Source organism: Cloeon dipterum, chromosome 1 (assembly GCF_949628265.1).
Source record: "Cloeon dipterum chromosome 1, ieCloDipt1.1, whole genome shotgun sequence".
NCBI classification, from domain to species: Eukaryota; Metazoa; Arthropoda; class Insecta; order Ephemeroptera; family Baetidae; genus Cloeon; species Cloeon dipterum.
Window position 1 is genome coordinate 31,948,753 of NC_088786.1, and position 16,619 is coordinate 31,965,371.

Genomic DNA, 16,619 nt, shown 5'->3' on the forward strand with positions numbered 1-16,619 from the left:
AAGGGGAAAGGAGGGCAAAATGCTGTTGATGCTGTTCTTCTGTCTCTTAATATTCAAACTGGACAGTGAGTTATTATTTTAATATTTTTTTGTTGATAGTTTTTAAAGTGTGTCATGTCCAGAAATGTATATTGAACTGTTAAACCAGCATGTAGAAAATCAAAACATAGATGGTATTATCCATCACAAACTGCCATGAAGCCGTTACAGGAAAGAGATTTCAATGCTGGAATTTATCAAATAATGCGTCCAGACATTCAGACTATTCAAATTTCTGGTAAAATTTTAGATGGAAGTGCATCAGGAAAAACAATATAGTTTAGATGTTAGAAAATTATTTTTATTTTCTCTAATCATTATTGTTCACAATACCATGAACATTATTAACATTATAAAAATCGTGTTCATCTGTGGGCATTTTTAAGTTACAAAAAGCTTATTATAATTTATTAAGTGTCAATTCATCAGCGCATTTAACTATATAGCAGTACATTGATTAAAATCTGGTCCAAGCTACTAAGAAAATAAATGCAAACGTAGTTTCAGATCGGCAAAAATCACAGTAAACGATAAAATATTGAGGGATGATAGCGCACAAAAACCATTATGATAGGAAAATCCAACTCCATAATCTTAATTTGCAAGTTTTTAATTAGAATTTGAACGCAACCAATCAACCCAGTCAATTTACAAATTCAGCTGGCGGGGTTTGTGATTTACCACAACGCTTCTAGCATTCTCCGTCATCTCCATCTGGTCCCGAGAATGACCACAAGCCACCATTTCAAACTTCACACCGACCTGTTGGACAAAGCTGCCACTTAGCACACATTTTGGACACAAAGCGAATTATAAAATTGCAACACATAACTAGAGAGGAAAAGAGAAAATAATGAAATTGTAAGGCTTGAATCGTAAAATATTTCCTTCTGCTTATTTCGCTGACCAAGTAATTGGGCCCAATGTGGCCATCTTTTCGCCTCTGTGCAACGTTTTTTTTTTATTAAAACACGAGAAATTTATTCTTAAAGCCGCTGGAAAGTTGCGCAGACCAGCCAGTTGAATTATTTGAGCATTTTTGGGTCGCATTATTAACCACCTTCTGCAATCTGCCATCTCCGACATTGGACAGCCAATGCGAGCCAGCGGGCTCATATTGGTAATCAAAATCTTCTATTTGAACATAAACAACAACTCGTTTCCTCTCTCAAACAAAAAATAAACAGCAAATTAAACAACGTAAAATAAAATACGAATAAATGAAACATTAACTGCATGCATCCCAAATGAACAGGAATAATGAAAATGACCGATGATATGAATGAACACGGTGATAAAAACATGGATAAACTGGTCACCTGTGGCAAAAGGCTCTTCACGTCAAGGGTGTCAGTAGTGAAGTTGAGTCTTTTGACCACCATAGTGGATTTTTCTGGGCTCTGGAATAATTGATCAACGACCTTAAGCATCAACACAAGACAGTGCAAATACAAAGGCATTGACAAGAAGTGCAGGAACGATCCAAATGAAAAGCAAGCATTCGCGAATCTCCATTTTAAATTGAGAGAAATCAAAATCAGTGCAAAATATTTATTGAAAAAAATATCAAATAACCAAAGAGATCTAATCAATCAATACAGCTGAGTAAATACTTTTCTAGTTTCAGAGGGAACACATCTATAACGCTGGTCAACGTCAGAATGTGGCCAAAGAGTAGCATGCAAACTGTGGAAAGTCTGATCATAACTTTGATAGTGTTCTAAAGAAGTTCTGAGAAAGTTACTCGTGCAGAGATCATTTTTATTTACCATCGTGTCTTGGCTGGCCATGATTCCAGGTACTTGCTCCGTGACTGGCGGGATCTTCCTCCAGTCGGGAGACACAGCCGCCAGAAGTCGCAGCCCGGAATCGTCGGGCGGCGGCAGAGGCGCCGAGCAATCAGGCGACAGCGTGTTTTCCATGTGTGATGGTGTGGCGAAGAGAACAGACGAGTCATCTTCTCCGCCCAGCGTTTTGCTCGGTGTTTCCACATCAAGAGAGACTTGTGGTGTACTCGTCATTGAAGTCCAGATGTTCAACGACTTTCTCGCCCTTTTGGGCTGCGTGTTTTCTTTGCCAGGCGGCGTAGGGAAGCCAGGTCGCTTCTTGCTGTTGGTTGTGGCATAGCCACTGTCCTGCAATGGTTCCTGAAAGAAAAAAGGGGAAATTTATATTTCGGATTGTAAACTGGGAGCTAGAAGGAATTATTTAAAACAATTCAAAATCGTGTGGGTTTTATTGGGCTTCTTTAATTTGGGAAAGAATGTGACCATAACCAAAAGAGAAAAAATTGAGTACCGAGTCTCGTTGTGAATGAAAATCCTTCTTTTCTTGTTTTTCTTTTTGTTTTTCATGGCACAAAATCCAAGTTTGGTGGAATTACAATCTTCAATGGCCAATGAAAAAAATCCCTAGCACTTGCAGAGTAAATTTTGTTTTTCTGGTTTTCTATCTAGTTAAGTGCTTCAAAAAGTTGTCAGAATAATTAAAAATTGAAACTATATCTTTCGTTACACTGACAAAAGAGTTTTGAAATAGAACAATAAATAGTATTTTGTCAAATCTGTGCTGTATTTTAGTGGGTTGAACAGTGAATGGGAACTGTCGACGATCCGATTTTCTAGTTTTTATGTTTCCGTGTGATTCGTCAGGCGACAATATCATTTTATTCTAAATCTCCAACATCTCACTTAAATCCACGTGAGGAAACGAGTAAATTCTGCGACAAGGACTCTGTAAAATATCATATTTAAATGAATATAAGTTTGAAGGATCTTAAGAAAAAAAAACATAAGTTAACACTAGTATTTTTTAAATGCTAGTGATATGCTTTTGACGGTTTGACAGATCACTCTCAAACTGACCAATTTACTCTTGCTCAAGTCCACACCTATACCAACAATGAAAATGACGTTAAGTCATAAGCCTGAAGAACTTCCCGAGAAATATTAAAACTTTCCTCTCAATTTCCTATCTTATTCACATCGCTTGCAGTTCTTTATCCAAATTTTAAATTCAAATTTAAGAGATATTCTTAAAAGCTTCTTACTTTATCAATAAAAAAATCCTATTGCCAATCCTATACTGACATCTTATTGAAACATGCTCAAATTAAATAAAGTTCACCACCAACTAAATAAAGGGATCCAAACGGTTTCCTTCTCAGTTAGAAGAAGAAAACCACCTTGTTAACTCTACTTACAAATTGTGACAAGGATGACTCATCTTCTTGGAACGATAGACCATCTTGTTCTTTCTTAATTATTTCAGTTACATCATTTAGCCTGACAGGTGTCTGAAATGAGAGATTCTTTAAAATTTAGCACACATGATAGGTAACTCAAATAAAACTACCTCATAGCCGCCGTTGTATCTGTTGATAAGCTTTTTAAAGCTAGGTGGCGTCAGAGTACCTTGTGTAGAAGCACAGTTTTCTTTTTTCGGCGTCAGGTGTTCCCTGAAGGCTGGTGGTTGCGGTGTGCACAGGGTAGCGTTGGCATCGTCATCATTCCGCCGAACGGGCGTGGACATTGCCATGGGGATGCCGCTGGTATTGAATGGGCTGCTTTGGAAATTCAGGATTAGCGATGGACTGTATGCTTCTCCTTTGATCGGGGAGCGGCTAGGTGGTGTGCTCAGGCCAATTATGAAACTTTCGTTGCATTTGCTGAAAAGATGATGCGTAGCTTTTGAGGGAGTCTTGCAAATCGAGTCCACCTCTTTATCAATAGAAATATTTTGCAGGTCTTCAGCGTTCAACAGGCGATCCCTTAAAAAAAAGAATACGGTTATCAGACGTGTATGACTTTTAAAAGACGTGGGTTGTTACAAGAGTGAGTCCACGTTTGAATCATCCCGTGAGATGCTTGCTGAAGCTTGTAAGAGAGCATCGAATCCGCCATTTTCATAAGAGACAGGCATTATGACATGGCTGCCGGAGGACATCGAGTTTGAGTCTTGGATATCGTTGGGCGCCCACTTCTAAAATCAAAAACCATCAGCTGTTTGGACTAATGAACTTTTATTAATTATACCTCAAAAAGTACAGTTCCTGATTGCATATAATATTCAACGACTTCGGGCTGCTGGCTCGCTGTCTGGGTGGAGCTGCTGCTGCTGTCGATCTTTGGTAAATTTACAATCGCCTCTGCTGGTCTCTGTCGCCTCTTCTGAGCCGTCTGCTTGGGTCGTCTATTCTCAGATTTCTCCTCGACTGACTCATATTTCCGCCTCATGGTCGAATTCCAATGATTTTTAATGGCATTGTCTGTGCGCCCAGGCAGCAACTTGGCAATTTTGGCCCACTGGTTTCCCCAGCTGCAGTGTGCCTGATAAATGACGCGGTCTTCCTCCTCGGTCCATGCTGTTTTCTTAATGTTAGGGTTGAGATGGTTGTGCCACCGCTCTCTGCATTGCTTCCCAATGCGGCCCTTCAAATGGCGAGCGATCAAAGTCCACTTTTTAGGACCGTACCGCTTGACCAGGGACACCACTTTGTCATCCTCCTGTATTCACAAAAGGATTGTTCGTTAATATTCTTCATAATTAAAATGTAAGGCAAAATCTCACACTGAACACTGAAAGCAACTGAAACCCGAGGAGAGTTCAGGAGAGCTCCAGAACAATAGGCTCAAGCCATAACATAATACAACACTTGTCTTACACCCCATTTCCGGTTTTAATTTCTAGACTAAATCACACAGGCACCAAAGCGTAAACTCCAAGGTATGGCTGCAAGTGGGTCACGCTCTGTTGATTTGGCGCCAAAAAGCTGACGCCCCTCCCACTCGACGCTTTCGCTCACCTCTTTCGTCCAAGGCCCCTTGATGAGCTCTGGATTGACCACCTTTTGCCACCTTTGCTGGCACTGGATGTCAGAACGAAGTGGGAAATAGCCTGACACTACTTCCCAATTGTCGCCGTGCTTCTCGACCAACTGCTTCAGCTGCTCGTCCTTCAAAACCATTAACACGCGTTTAGATTAATTTGTCACAGAGAGATATTTATGAAAAAAATACCTCTTCTTTGGACCAGCGAGCCTTGCTGACAGGTTTCTTGCTGACGCGAGACCTGCCACCGAAGCTTGTTGATGACGCATTTTCATTTACGCTTGACTCGTCGGACGAATCGTCGGCACTAGAATTGCCTGAATTTTCGTCGCACAAGCGAGATCTGAAATCAGAAATATTTCTGGTGTTAAGAATTTCAAGGCAGTTGAATTGAAGTGATTTTTTCGACCTCTGTCTGGTATTATTTGAAACAGACGGAATAAATTCAAGAAATGATAATATTAAAATATTTATAGACGCGTTGTTGACAGATGCCAATGAAGGCAAAAGCACGCGAGGTCAACATAATATTTCAGTTGAAATAAATAGTAGCTTCTCCGGTGTAAGCCCTAGTCTTTTCTTTCGAATTTCTATTTAATCGTCTTGTTTATGCAGAAGGAAAATAATACAGATCCATTGAAAATGCTGCATTTTTTTTTTAAATTGATCGACGTACTTATTTAATCGTGAATTATGCGTGAATTATTATTTAATTTGTAAGCAACCATTTCTCGATAAGAAATTATTATACGGTTAGATTATATTCGCTAGTTAAGTCAAAGGTCAGAAGCACATTAGTGCAGAGGGCAGATTCTTTAAAAGCAAAGTGGAATGAATTGTTAAGAGGCCGGCCATAAAGGACTTCCTCCTCATAATCAGTAAGCAAATTCCTCGATAATTTCCTTAAGCAAATCAAGCTGAACGATCGGCCACGACTGTGTTAAACCCGCACGGTTCATCGAGGAAAGGAAGCAATTAAAGTCCCACGTGCAGCGAATGGCATCCAGAGAATCGTATTCAGCACGAATTTGGTGAAAATTGAGCGCGACAACGTTGTCGTGTCGAGAGGAAGTCGGCCCCACCACAAAACTCGGAAGGCAGCCAGCCGTGCATGGGGCTGCGAGATAGCAAATTGCCCCCATAGCATGCTGATGCACACCTGACTGCTTCTCCCCTCGCTGCATCTGCCCTTTCTTACAAGCTGTTGTTTTCCACCAAATGCGAGCGTGGCTGTCTGTCTTTATGGCACACAGTAGACACGTTAATTGCAATTCGCTAGCTTTCAAAACGCACGCATGGGTTCTTTTACAAGGGGGGAAATGTTCATTAAGAGCTCTGCAGGGACAATAAAGGAAATTTTGAAAATTATAGAACATTTTTAAAATTTATGTTTAGTTAGAAAAATCTATTATTTAAATTGTCTTTACTGATTAGAAAGGAACCTGCTGCCTCGACAAAAAAGGTTTCGCAAAAAACTCGGGATGAAAATTCGGGGGAATGAAGTGGAGTGCTTAAATAGAGAAATGCGTGTCTTTTCTGCTCCTTCCCTACTCACACGGCAGCTTTTTCAATCGTGTCTCTTTCCTTGCGCATAAAGTGTGTGTAATAAATAATAGGAGAGGAAATGAAAAGTAAAAAAGGGCAGCTGCAATGAAAGCAAGCAGGAAGGGGGTCGTCGCCTGAAGAAGCAGCCGTGAAGCAAGGCAAGCTGTGTGTATAGGCCGCGCGAAGTGATGCCAGCAGCGAGGGGCACGTGCAAAGGAGAGCAGCATTCTAGCAAAGAAAGAAGAAAGCCGCCCCTCCGAGGAAAACCCCAGACCCCAGCCGTCGGTGAAAAATGTCTCGAAATGCACGTGCTCAAATTACAGAAATTTTCAATTTTCAAAAACCGAGGTCGAAATTTGGAATCGAAAACTATATAGGTAGATTTGAACAATTGTATTCAATGGGAATCTAGAATAATCGACTATAGTTTAATATTTTACTTGCGTACTGTTCCAAAAAATTTTAGTACGTTGTTTATTTTATATAAAAAGTCAGCAGTGTGAGCTTTCACTGGTAAATTTTTATTTGCTCTCATTTAAGTCTCCGAGACACCCTTGACGAGGAAACGTAAATTTATTTAAAAATGAAACACTGAGTATGAAAGAATGTTCAGCTGATGGGTTGATATTAGAATATATCGGTAAATAAAAAAATATTATGTTTAGCATGGGCGAATTTAAATAATTTAGATCAAAAAAGGTTTGCAATCACATGATTTATTTTCAACCAAAGGTTTTGGTGTCCATTTTGAAATTACGAAGCACAGGGTTGATGCAAAATAAAAAATGGCGGCTAGCAATGTTTGGAAATTAAAATTTTAGATTCTGGAGCCGTTCTTTTCACCAACTTTAATTACTTCTTTAAAATTATAATAAAAAATAACACTTGGAAAGAAATTTGGAAGCCAGCTTGTAGAAAATTGCGATGTTCTACGACCAACAGATAAAAATGGAATGTTTACACAAGGCAGAAAATTCGGCCGTAAATTCATCGGTGGATTTGCACTATCACAGTGTACAAATATCGTCCCGATCACAACAGTCAGGCTTATTTTGCCATCTTTCAATTTTATTTCCAAGAAACTCTTCCCCTCTTGCGTATAATAAAAAAAACGCCCGGCAATTTCGCAGCTTGGATCATAAACAAACCGGCTTTGCGCCCCTAGAAGTGGCAAAAGCGCCAAAATCAGGCAAAAAAAGAGGCTGGTCACTCACTCTGTGGCATGGTTCAAAATGTAATTGTTGACTGTAAGATAATTGTTGTTAGTCCTTGTGTAATTGTGGTAATTGTTGTTGGGCAGCACACTCGCGTGATACATGGCGGGACGCACTGCGTAAGACTGAGCTACGCGCGGCGCGCGATTCCCACGGTGAGATGCTCAGGTAAGAGAAGTGGGGTGAAAAAGAGGGGCCACTAGGGGTGCGGCCTTCTTCGCGGGGAGAAACAAACACAAAAGCAGTGCTTATTGATGCACGTAGATGCATTCAAAATCATTGAGAAACGGGGTCGGCCGTACATAATTAAGCGAATCGCATGCAAACAGGCCAAAATTTTGCTTGTAAATAAATGTTCAAGACCGAAACGGGCAGAATAAATCGAGGTTGCTCGCCAAAGTCAACCAAGGAGAAAAACAATTATTTGTAATATGTCCTTGCGACTGATGAATTTAAATAATGAAATATTAAAATCATCCAGCGAGAAAATTGAGAATAATAATTTTTTAAAAAAAAATTCGCATTGCGATTAATTCTGAATTAAAGTCCTGCTCGTTATTTCTTGCTTATAAATTTTCTATTCAATGTATTTTTTGTACTAAGAGTAAACAAGAATATAAAGAATAATTTGAACCACAAATTTGGAATCAGTCTAGGAAAATAATAAACAAACACTAATAAAAAACGATAGATTTATCTCTTGATTTCTTGGAGTTTTAAGTCCTTATAATAACAAGAAAGCTCAGTAATGGTAAACAAAATGTGAGAAGAAAACACCTGCTTAGGTACATTTATTTGCTTTTAAGTTCTTGGCTAGTTTAAAAATGAAGAAAATAGGAGGATGAATGAATGTAACAAATTTCACACCTTTACTAACTCGCGCATGAATGAAAAACAACCGCTTTCATGTTTACCAGAAAGAATGAGAGAATCTTGCGACACTAAGTGAGCCGACGTGAAGTGTGGCGAGACGGGTGGGCGCTTTGGAGAAAAAAACCGCATTAGGGGGAGGGATTGAGGGATTACTGTCAACATAATAGATAAATATCGAACAACGTCGAAAGGGTGAATGGTGGTAAATGGTTCGGATTTTTATGGTTTTAAACCATAAAATGTAAGGCAACTGTTTACTTTCCAGTCTTTTCATGCGGGTTGAGACGAAGATTCTGTTTCAAGGGGGAGGTAAGGGTTGCTGAGGTCAGATCACGATGGACCAAACTGGTTTGATTTCAAAGCACCTGGGACGTCTTTTCGCATTCAGGACCAGAAATAAATTATACGTAAAAAGCGGCCTGCTCTACTTTGTAAAGGCTTATTAAGATGCCCATTTATCACCGCCGAGTTGCGCATTTCTCCTTTTCGATTCATATTATCAAATTTCAAAGGAATGTGCCTATTTTAAATTAAATTTAGGTTGAACCCCAACACCACGAGCGATTGAAACACCGAATGCGACGTGTGAGAAAGTTTCTGACTTTGCCTTGAAGCGTGAGCCAACTAACAGATTTACTAATTGCTCCTACAAGGTTAAAAAATGGGGAAATTTTGGCTTTCATCTTGTTTTCCCGGCGTTTTTTAGGCTGCTTGGCTGAGGTCATTGATTCGTGTCTGTCTGTGTTACGTCACCGTAATAAATGGGAGACTCTCCCGCTCATAGCGAGAATTATTCGCGCCAACTAAACTCTCTCTCTCTCTCTCTCCTCTCGAGTGCATAGCACACAAGCGACTGCCGCGTTCATCTGGGGGCCTCCACCCAGCAACAAAAATAAACCTTTTCCCGCCCGCATGCATTCATTTTGTGTTTACCTCCCCATTCGCATTTCCATATTTCCTTTTTACCACCCCCACAGTAGATTCGCTGCAATAAACCAAAAAATCAAATTTAAGGCTATGCTACCTTTAAATATATTTTAAAAAAGTGCTTTCTACGAATCGCGCTAAAGCAGGATTCAATTTAGTTCAAAATTAAACCAAAAATAGCCGTGCTGAAAGTATAATTCAAATTAGAGCCAAAGTTATAAAAAATCATCTAAAAAACGGGAGGACATTTTGCTTTATCTGTCCTTTGTCGATGCGGAAAACGGAAGAAATCGACTGAGAACGTAATTGTTACTTTTTCAGACTTCATTTCTTTCATTAGTCATAGCCAAAGTATAAAAGTTAACAGTCAAAATTATACGACGAAATTTTTATGTTAAATATTAGGAATACCATCGTTAAAATTTTTGAGCGAAGTCGTGCTCACCAACTTAAAAGAGATATATATGTATATTAAACATTGACGTAGATGATACAAAGAGACACTAATGAATTTATTGAAGAAACAAAAATAATGCACCACAAAAAACAAAAAGTGGATAAATTTTTGTGGTCCTTTTTTCTTTTTGTGCGATATATCCAGAGAGATCAAGATAAAAAACCACACCTAGTGAACTTGCATTACGTACGCTTGAGAGGGAGGGACACCTGCACAAACCAGCTAATCGTCAGGACAGGGAGACGCAAGTATAAGGAGCATATTGTATAAGGAGTAAAGACTTCGTGCATTCCTTCGCTTTTGTTACGGCACCGGCACAAGAAAACGATACAATGGAGCATGAAAAATGCATAAAAATATACGCCTTAAAAAATGGAATACGTATATGTAGTTAGGTAAATCAGTCCGTGCAGCTACTACAAATTTCCTACTTAATTCAGGACTCTTTTCTCTCTGTGTACCATTGTTACCCTTAACAAAAAGCTCAATGGAATTTCGGGAAATTGTTTGTAAGTGTTTTTCAAGCGCTTTGAACAGACCGCGTTGAATGGTAGAACCCCCGAAGATACATAATATTGTTGGGACCCATGGGGACTAACATAGCCTAACAATTCCCACGGAAAGATTTTTTCTCCTCTGTGTGCGGCCGCGGCAAGAACGAAATACATACAGACATACCACTCCATTGGGTGGGTGGTTGCTTTTTTCACAAATAATCATAATTATGATGGCGTTAGAGGTCAATATTTTTGGTATTTGAATGAAGTTTCTGCATATTTATATGTATCACTAAAATTTTAATCGACCGGCGCGGTTGGAATCAAGCCGAAATGAAAATTAATTACGTATGGGCAAAAGCCGGACACGAAAAGTAAACCCACGGTGCCCCACGGCCTTCATATTCATCGCGCCAAAATCCTGCTTTAACCTCTAATAATACTTACTCTACTTTAACTTTCTGCCGCGCCATCGTTTACGTTTGTCTCATTTCAGTAACTCCACGGGTGTCTTCCACTCAAAAAACTTGAAATTTTCTTCATGAAACAAGGGCAATGATGCCGAATGCTGAATGAAAACACACAAGATGGCGGACGACTAACAAAGACCATCGACATCAGCAGCCTACTAAAAGTTGTTCCGCTCCTATCTCGTACTCCTATGCCGCTTGCCGGCTATGTTGCATGCCAGCTCCCTCCCCGTCCGTATCATGAAATCCACATTTTTTCTCGTTCACGCTACTCTCCTTACAGCCGCTGCAGCTGCACTCCATAACATGAAGCCGAAGGATTGTTCAACGCCATCCTATGGAGAATTGTTGTAGTATTTTCTTCGCTCACTCAATGAACGTGAGAATATTACGACACACTAAAAATGTTAACAAATAATGCAGTGGGTTAATAGTATTAATCACTCTCTCTTTTTATTCCACAACCAAACGTAAATCAAAATATATTTGAAGATTTTTTTGTTTTCATTTGAACAAAACATAATGGAAATTAAAATTAAATTTGTCCTTTATCCTATTCCTTTTATATTTTTTGAAAAATTTGTACAAAACGAATACATATATATATATGTTGACAAGACGAATGTTAAAAAATTATAAAATAATATTTGCTCTGTGGTAACAAAAAAATAATAATATAATTTATACAAATTTATAAATCAATTTTAATTTTAAGCATTAAACTTCGACTTTCTAAACGGATCAACTCTATATTTTATATTAAAAACGGGTATATATCAATACATACAGTTAATTCTTTCGGAAAGTCTATAAGTTCAATACTTAAAATTAAAAATGATTTATAATTTTTTTGCAAGTTAATTAATTGGTTTAAATATCCCAGAACCGTATAACAGGCCGTTAAATTTGTTATAAAAAATATTTCTAAGCCCAGAAAAGGAATAAGTTTGATATAATACGCTGTGGCAGCGCCTTTTATCCCACGAGTATGTAACTAACCCCTTTCACAATGAATCACACAAATTTGTGCGCTGCAAAAATCCCTCAACAATTCATGCAAAAATCAAAATACAACCCTTTATTGTCTATTAGGTTACTGGGAAAAAGGGGAAAAAGTGCTGCCCCAGTATTATACGTAAAATCACTTTGTCATAGCAAACGCACACTCATAACTTTTTAAATCATTTATTTTTTTAATATCGGGGTTGATATTTTTATAAAATAAAAAACGATTTTTTTATAAATTAGCTTTATGCGTAATAAGAAAATTTTCCACCAACCTTTCGTCCTGATGGTTGCGGTAAAATTGCGCAACTTTCAACCAACACACTCATTTTTTCACTGTCAAAAATTATTTGATGTCTTCATATGAATTTATATTAATTTAATGATCATAAAATATAATTTGTGTCTGTGTGACTCGTATGACTGATATGCCCCTGCTGCAGACACCAAAGGCGCAGTGCGCTGCCGCCAGCCGCTACTCAAGAAATGCTGGGCGCGAGTACTGGTTCTTGGTACATCTTCAGATCGATGAATAGGTGAGAGGGCCCCCAAAATTTCGCGTGCTGCAAGGGTCTCACATGTTGAGTCTTTTAGGCTGCCAAATTATTTTGTATTCGTGCCAGTTGAGTGCTTCAAAACGCAATTAAAATTACCAGTCAGTCAAATCAATATTTCTAATGTTGCCTTTAAGCTATTAACAAGGGAACCCTGGGTATGTTTCCGCCCGACAAATCGGAATACTCACCGCCAATTTTTAGTATTAATTGCAGTAAGAAACGAGCACCAATTAAAATTCTTCCTAGCATAGATTACGAATAACAGAGCTGTAAAGATTTTCTATGTGTCCACGTGGTAAAACCAAAACATTATCGAAAGTGTCCGAAAATGGTCAAATGCATTTATTTTTGGAATTGACATGAAGTGCAGATTACAAAAATGTTTGGCTTTTTAAAATCCGAGCATTTTTCAAAAAGTAACACCATTTTTAATAAATTAATATATATTATTTTTATTATGCCCTTAATGTTTCAAAGTACCATAACTTTTCGAAAAATGCTCGGATTTTAAAAAACCAAACATTTTTGGAATCTGCACTTCATGCCGATTCCAAAAATGTGCATTTGACCATTTTCGGACACTTTTGATGATATTTTGGTGTTAACACGTGGACACGTGGAAAATCTTTACAGCTCTGTTATTCGTAAACTATGCTATATAGAAGAATTTTAATTGGTGCTCGTTTCTTACAGCAATTAATACTAAAAATTGGCGGCGAATATTCCGATTCGCCGGGCGGAACATACCCGCAGGGTTCGCCCTTGTTAGAAATTAAGTTGTGTGATTTTGTTATTCAGAGTGACTCTAACAGAGAGATAAAGGCTTTCAATCGCGAAATTGGCCATACTTACGTTACTGAAGTTAAGTTAAAGCGGACGAGACTTTGAAAATAAAAGATAAATTCTTACTGCGCAGGAGAGATGATGCTCGGCAGAGGCCAGGAAACCGTCTGACAATGAAGGTGAGGTCCAAGCGCCGAGAGCGCGGAGAGAGCCGCCTCGAAGCTCAGGGGAGGGGGTGGATTTGATTGTCACCACTTTTGGGGTATCACGTGTCAGTCAGTGATTGGAAAACGTTTCAGTTTGGGGTGCGGACTATTTTGAATTAAACAGCGCTCGCTTGTCGTTTAAGGAAAAACGGACCAGCCCGTTGGCTCGCATTTTTAAGGCACTCTCAGGAGTGTCAAAGCAATGGGAGGTATTTGAGCAGTTCGGAGATCTAATACTGGCTACCCAATGTCAGAAATGGCAAAAAGTGGTTAGTTTAGTGACTCGTAATGCTCAACGGGCTGGGAGGCGCCGACTCGCTACTTGCTGGTTTGCACCTTTCCAGCATGCGTGATTTGGCTTCACGGGACGAATGTCTAGCGTTTCAATGCAGTCCTCGGTGCGGAGGCAAGTGGCCCTTCGGTGGGCTGGGTCCCTGTGCGGCCTGGTGCGCCTATGTTATCCGTTCGCGGTGTTATTGGGATTGGGACCCGGGTTTCAGCATTCGTGCTAGAGCAGTGCGCGCCCTTCCCGGTCCTCGGACGGGGATACAAAGAGCAAAAAAAATAAAGAAAGGCCAGTTTTATACATAAAACAAGCGGGGTCCAGATTCATGCGACGCGCAGATATGGCGTCCGGTGGAGTATGGCGAGAAAAAACGTTCACGTGAAAATGCGCGAAACGAACCATAAGTTTTCGTCAATATTGTGACATAATTTGCATTATACTTGTACTAATTGTGTCTCTTGGATCGTAAAAACAAACTCTTGACACTCGTTCGGGAATCCAAAGAGAGCTTTTTGTTTCCCACATTCAGACGCATCTTGGATCTGCGCAGTGGGAACCAATTTTATCGCAAATCTGGCTCTCGCTGCATAAAACAGTGTGGTTATTGGGTAGCGGCCGCGCATTTGATCTGCAGGCGCATTTTGGGGCAAATCATGCTGAGTCAATGTCCCGACAATGAGCAAATTGAAACATTTAAGGATTTTTTTGTGTTTCTGCTATTATTTTATTTTGAAACATCTTTATTCTTGTCAAATTATCGCATCTAAATAAGAGTCACATAATTATGAATTATTAAATAAAGCAACCTTGATAATAATCATGAAGGGAAAATTAATAGAAAACAAAATAACTGCTCATAACTAAGAAACCTTACTGTGAGGATATCAAATATTTATTTCCTAAATGTGCTTGAAACACACACTCATCAATGGGTGGAAATGAAAAATACATAATGGCTGAAATGCACAAAATTTAGCAAACACATCTATTTGCCTTTCTTCTCCTTTGCAGCAATGACGTATCGCTGAGCCACTGTTAAAGGAGGAGAGTAACCATCAGGGTAAGTCGCGTCCTCAAAGAGTACTTCGTATTCATCCATCGAGGATACAGGGAGTCTGTTTATGATGGCTTTGTAAAAGCACGTTGTTTGAGGGTAGAGAGCCATGACTAAAACAAAATGAAGTTGCAATTCCAAGACAGGACAAGAGGGGGCTAAAGTCACCAATGGATGATTTGGGAAAGAGGCAGTTTGGATCCGTGTCCGGGTTGGCCCGCATCAGGGGCAGAGGCATGACCCTCCGTTTGCTGAGGACGTGTCTGTCTTTCTGCTCTTCATCAATGTCATCAACCTCGTATTTTCCAGAGGTGTTGTAGCTCACAACCTCAGCCAAGATCCAATTTTCGTCGCCCTCAGGACCCTTTACAAGGGCGGCAACCATGTCACCTGCCTGGAGAAGGAAATTTTGCGCTTTGGTGGGCTGACTCTCGAGTCATTTTATTTTCACCTTTGAAACGTGGTTTTGTTCTGGGGGCGTGCAACCACACAGAGGTGGCGGCTTTTCTCCAGGTTTCCCTACCCACAGGGGCAAAGTCTGGGCAGATATTTGCAGCATTTTCATCAGAGCCCCTCTTCGGATGGTTTCCTTGTTGCCAGCATTTCTAGCCTGCGAGGAAAATACAAAAAGTTATGAAATTTGAAAGATACACAGGATAATTATTACCTGTATTCGCCTGTCATTTCGAATGGACCGAATTTCGTATATCTTGGAAAGGGCTTCTCTCAAAAGGCTTTCCTCTTGCTCCGCGTCAGCAGCTGCAGAAACATAGAGCCCCCGTAGCTTTTGCTACAGTTCAATTAGAGTCTAAACTGTGAAAAAAACTGTGATCTTTAACCTGATGGCTTGCTGAGACTTTTGAATCGCTGGCAGCTTTCTCTTGGGCCTTGGTAATGCTGGTTAGGTTAAGTTCACTCTTTTCTCTGCTGCCCTGGATGTCTTTTACTAGATGGTAGAGAGACTTGAGTCTCTCTTGGATCTGGGCTGCAGCCATTTCTGCAGTCAACGTCATTTTGAGCTAGTCACCGAGAACGTTTTTCTTGCCAAATGACTGGTTGCAGTGATAACAAATGCCCAGGCGGTTACAACAAAAGTAAATAGAACCTGAAATCATATCAAGACATTAGGCAAAAATCATGAATGAAGGACAAATTAATTGAACAATGTGTATACAAAAATACAGGCATAAAATCTACTGTGTGCAATTCATCAGTGCTTCAAGCCACTAAGCCTAGTGCTCATCGCTTAATTGTGACAAAATCTCTTCTTATCAATGTGCTATTTTGTACATTTAAAAATTTAAAAAAACGAAAATACAAAGTCACAAACAATAGGAATCAAATTAATTACAAATCGAAATAGGTGTTTCTGGACGTCTAATTTCATTTCATTACTATATTCAGCTTGTTTTGATTTGTAGAACTAGAAATGACTGAAATGATGTTGCTCAATTTTCTGTACGAATAAATCTAGAAAATTACGTACAGATTAATTTATTTCTACACAGTTTGTGCCTTATTTGACCACTTGCAATGTTTACCAATTATGCCAATTATGACTTAAGCACGCACTGGCACGCACCAACAGTTATAAAAGAGAGCTTTTGTCTTGATTATGTATCTGCTTGGATTTCCAATACACACAATGCTCAAAATTCAAGCCGTTAAAGGATTGTGAAATACTCTATTTTAAATAATGAATGAATAGAAAGTGAAGTTGTTGTGATATATCTGACTTCTCTAGTTTGCAGCTGATTTGTTTGTGCTTCTTCGCTTGTTGTTTGTTTTGATTTTACAATGCATGTGTGTGTATAATACCGGTTTTCACACAAAACAATGACGTTACCTAAAATACCGGTTTCAAATTTCATACATTT

The 16,619-nt window shown here is 39.3% G+C and overlaps 2 protein-coding genes across 8 annotated transcripts; both read right to left on the bottom strand.

Annotated features, from left to right (window-relative positions):
- Nucleotides 1-318: 318 nt before the first annotated feature.
- Myb (proto-oncogene like protein Myb) lies at nucleotides 319-11,012 on the bottom strand. 6 transcript variants are annotated; one of them, XM_065496654.1, is made up of 10 exons: nucleotides 10,829-11,012; nucleotides 5,058-5,211; nucleotides 4,844-4,993; nucleotides 4,074-4,544; nucleotides 3,869-4,020; nucleotides 3,394-3,808; nucleotides 3,242-3,349; nucleotides 1,809-2,186; nucleotides 1,359-1,439; nucleotides 319-801 (listed from the first exon to the last, which is right to left on the bottom strand). In XM_065496654.1, the coding sequence occupies exons 1-10, from the start codon at nucleotides 10,852-10,854 to the stop codon at nucleotides 688-690; spliced, it is 2,049 nt and encodes a 682-aa protein (XP_065352726.1). In that variant the 5' UTR covers nucleotides 10,855-11,012; the 3' UTR covers nucleotides 319-687. The 6 variants fall into 6 exon arrangements, with proteins under 6 accessions (XP_065352726.1, XP_065352728.1, XP_065352724.1 ...); XM_065496656.1 differs by having other exon boundaries at nucleotides 3,242-3,334; nucleotides 10,829-11,010; XM_065496652.1 differs by lacking the exon at nucleotides 10,829-11,012 and adding an exon at nucleotides 7,628-7,755 and having other exon boundaries at nucleotides 3,869-4,017.
- Nucleotides 11,013-14,539: 3,527 nt separating this feature from the next.
- Sgf29 (SAGA-associated factor 29) lies at nucleotides 14,540-16,529 on the bottom strand. 2 transcript variants are annotated; one of them, XM_065494500.1, is made up of 6 exons: nucleotides 16,479-16,529; nucleotides 15,582-15,847; nucleotides 15,410-15,532; nucleotides 15,194-15,352; nucleotides 14,911-15,136; nucleotides 14,540-14,855 (listed from the first exon to the last, which is right to left on the bottom strand). In XM_065494500.1, exons 2-6 carry the CDS (start codon nucleotides 15,753-15,755, stop codon nucleotides 14,674-14,676), a joined length of 864 nt encoding a protein of 287 aa, XP_065350572.1. In that variant the 5' UTR covers nucleotides 15,756-15,847; nucleotides 16,479-16,529; the 3' UTR covers nucleotides 14,540-14,673. The 2 variants fall into 2 exon arrangements, with proteins under 2 accessions (XP_065350572.1, XP_065350580.1); XM_065494508.1 differs by lacking the exon at nucleotides 16,479-16,529 and adding an exon at nucleotides 16,094-16,235.
- Nucleotides 16,530-16,619: the final 90 nt, after the last annotated feature.

What these genes read in the sequence shown, in the direction of transcription:
- Myb (XM_065496651.1), bottom strand. Translation starts at nt 7,731, where the DNA reads ATGTATCACGCGAGTGTGCTGCCCAACAACAATTACCACAATTACACA. An exon ending in CTCGCTGGTCCAAAGAAGAG is followed by an intron (nt 4,994 to 5,057) that starts GTATTTTTTTCA and finishes ATGGTTTTGAAG; the next exon opens with GACGAGCAGCTGAAGCAGTT. An exon ending in AGTCATCCTTGTCACAATTT is followed by an intron (nt 2,187 to 3,241) that starts GTAAGTAGAGTT and finishes TTTTTCTTTCAG; the next exon opens with GAACCATTGCAGGACAGTGG.
- Sgf29 (XM_065494500.1), bottom strand. Translation starts at nt 15,755, where the DNA reads ATGACGTTGACTGCAGAAATGGCTGCAGCCCAGATCCAAGAGAGACTC. An exon ending in GAAATGACAGGCGAATACAG is followed by an intron (nt 15,353 to 15,409) that starts GTAATAATTATC and finishes TTTTCCTCGCAG; the next exon opens with GCTAGAAATGCTGGCAACAA. An exon ending in AACAAAACCACGTTTCAAAG is followed by an intron (nt 15,137 to 15,193) that starts GTGAAAATAAAA and finishes TTCCTTCTCCAG; the next exon opens with GCAGGTGACATGGTTGCCGC.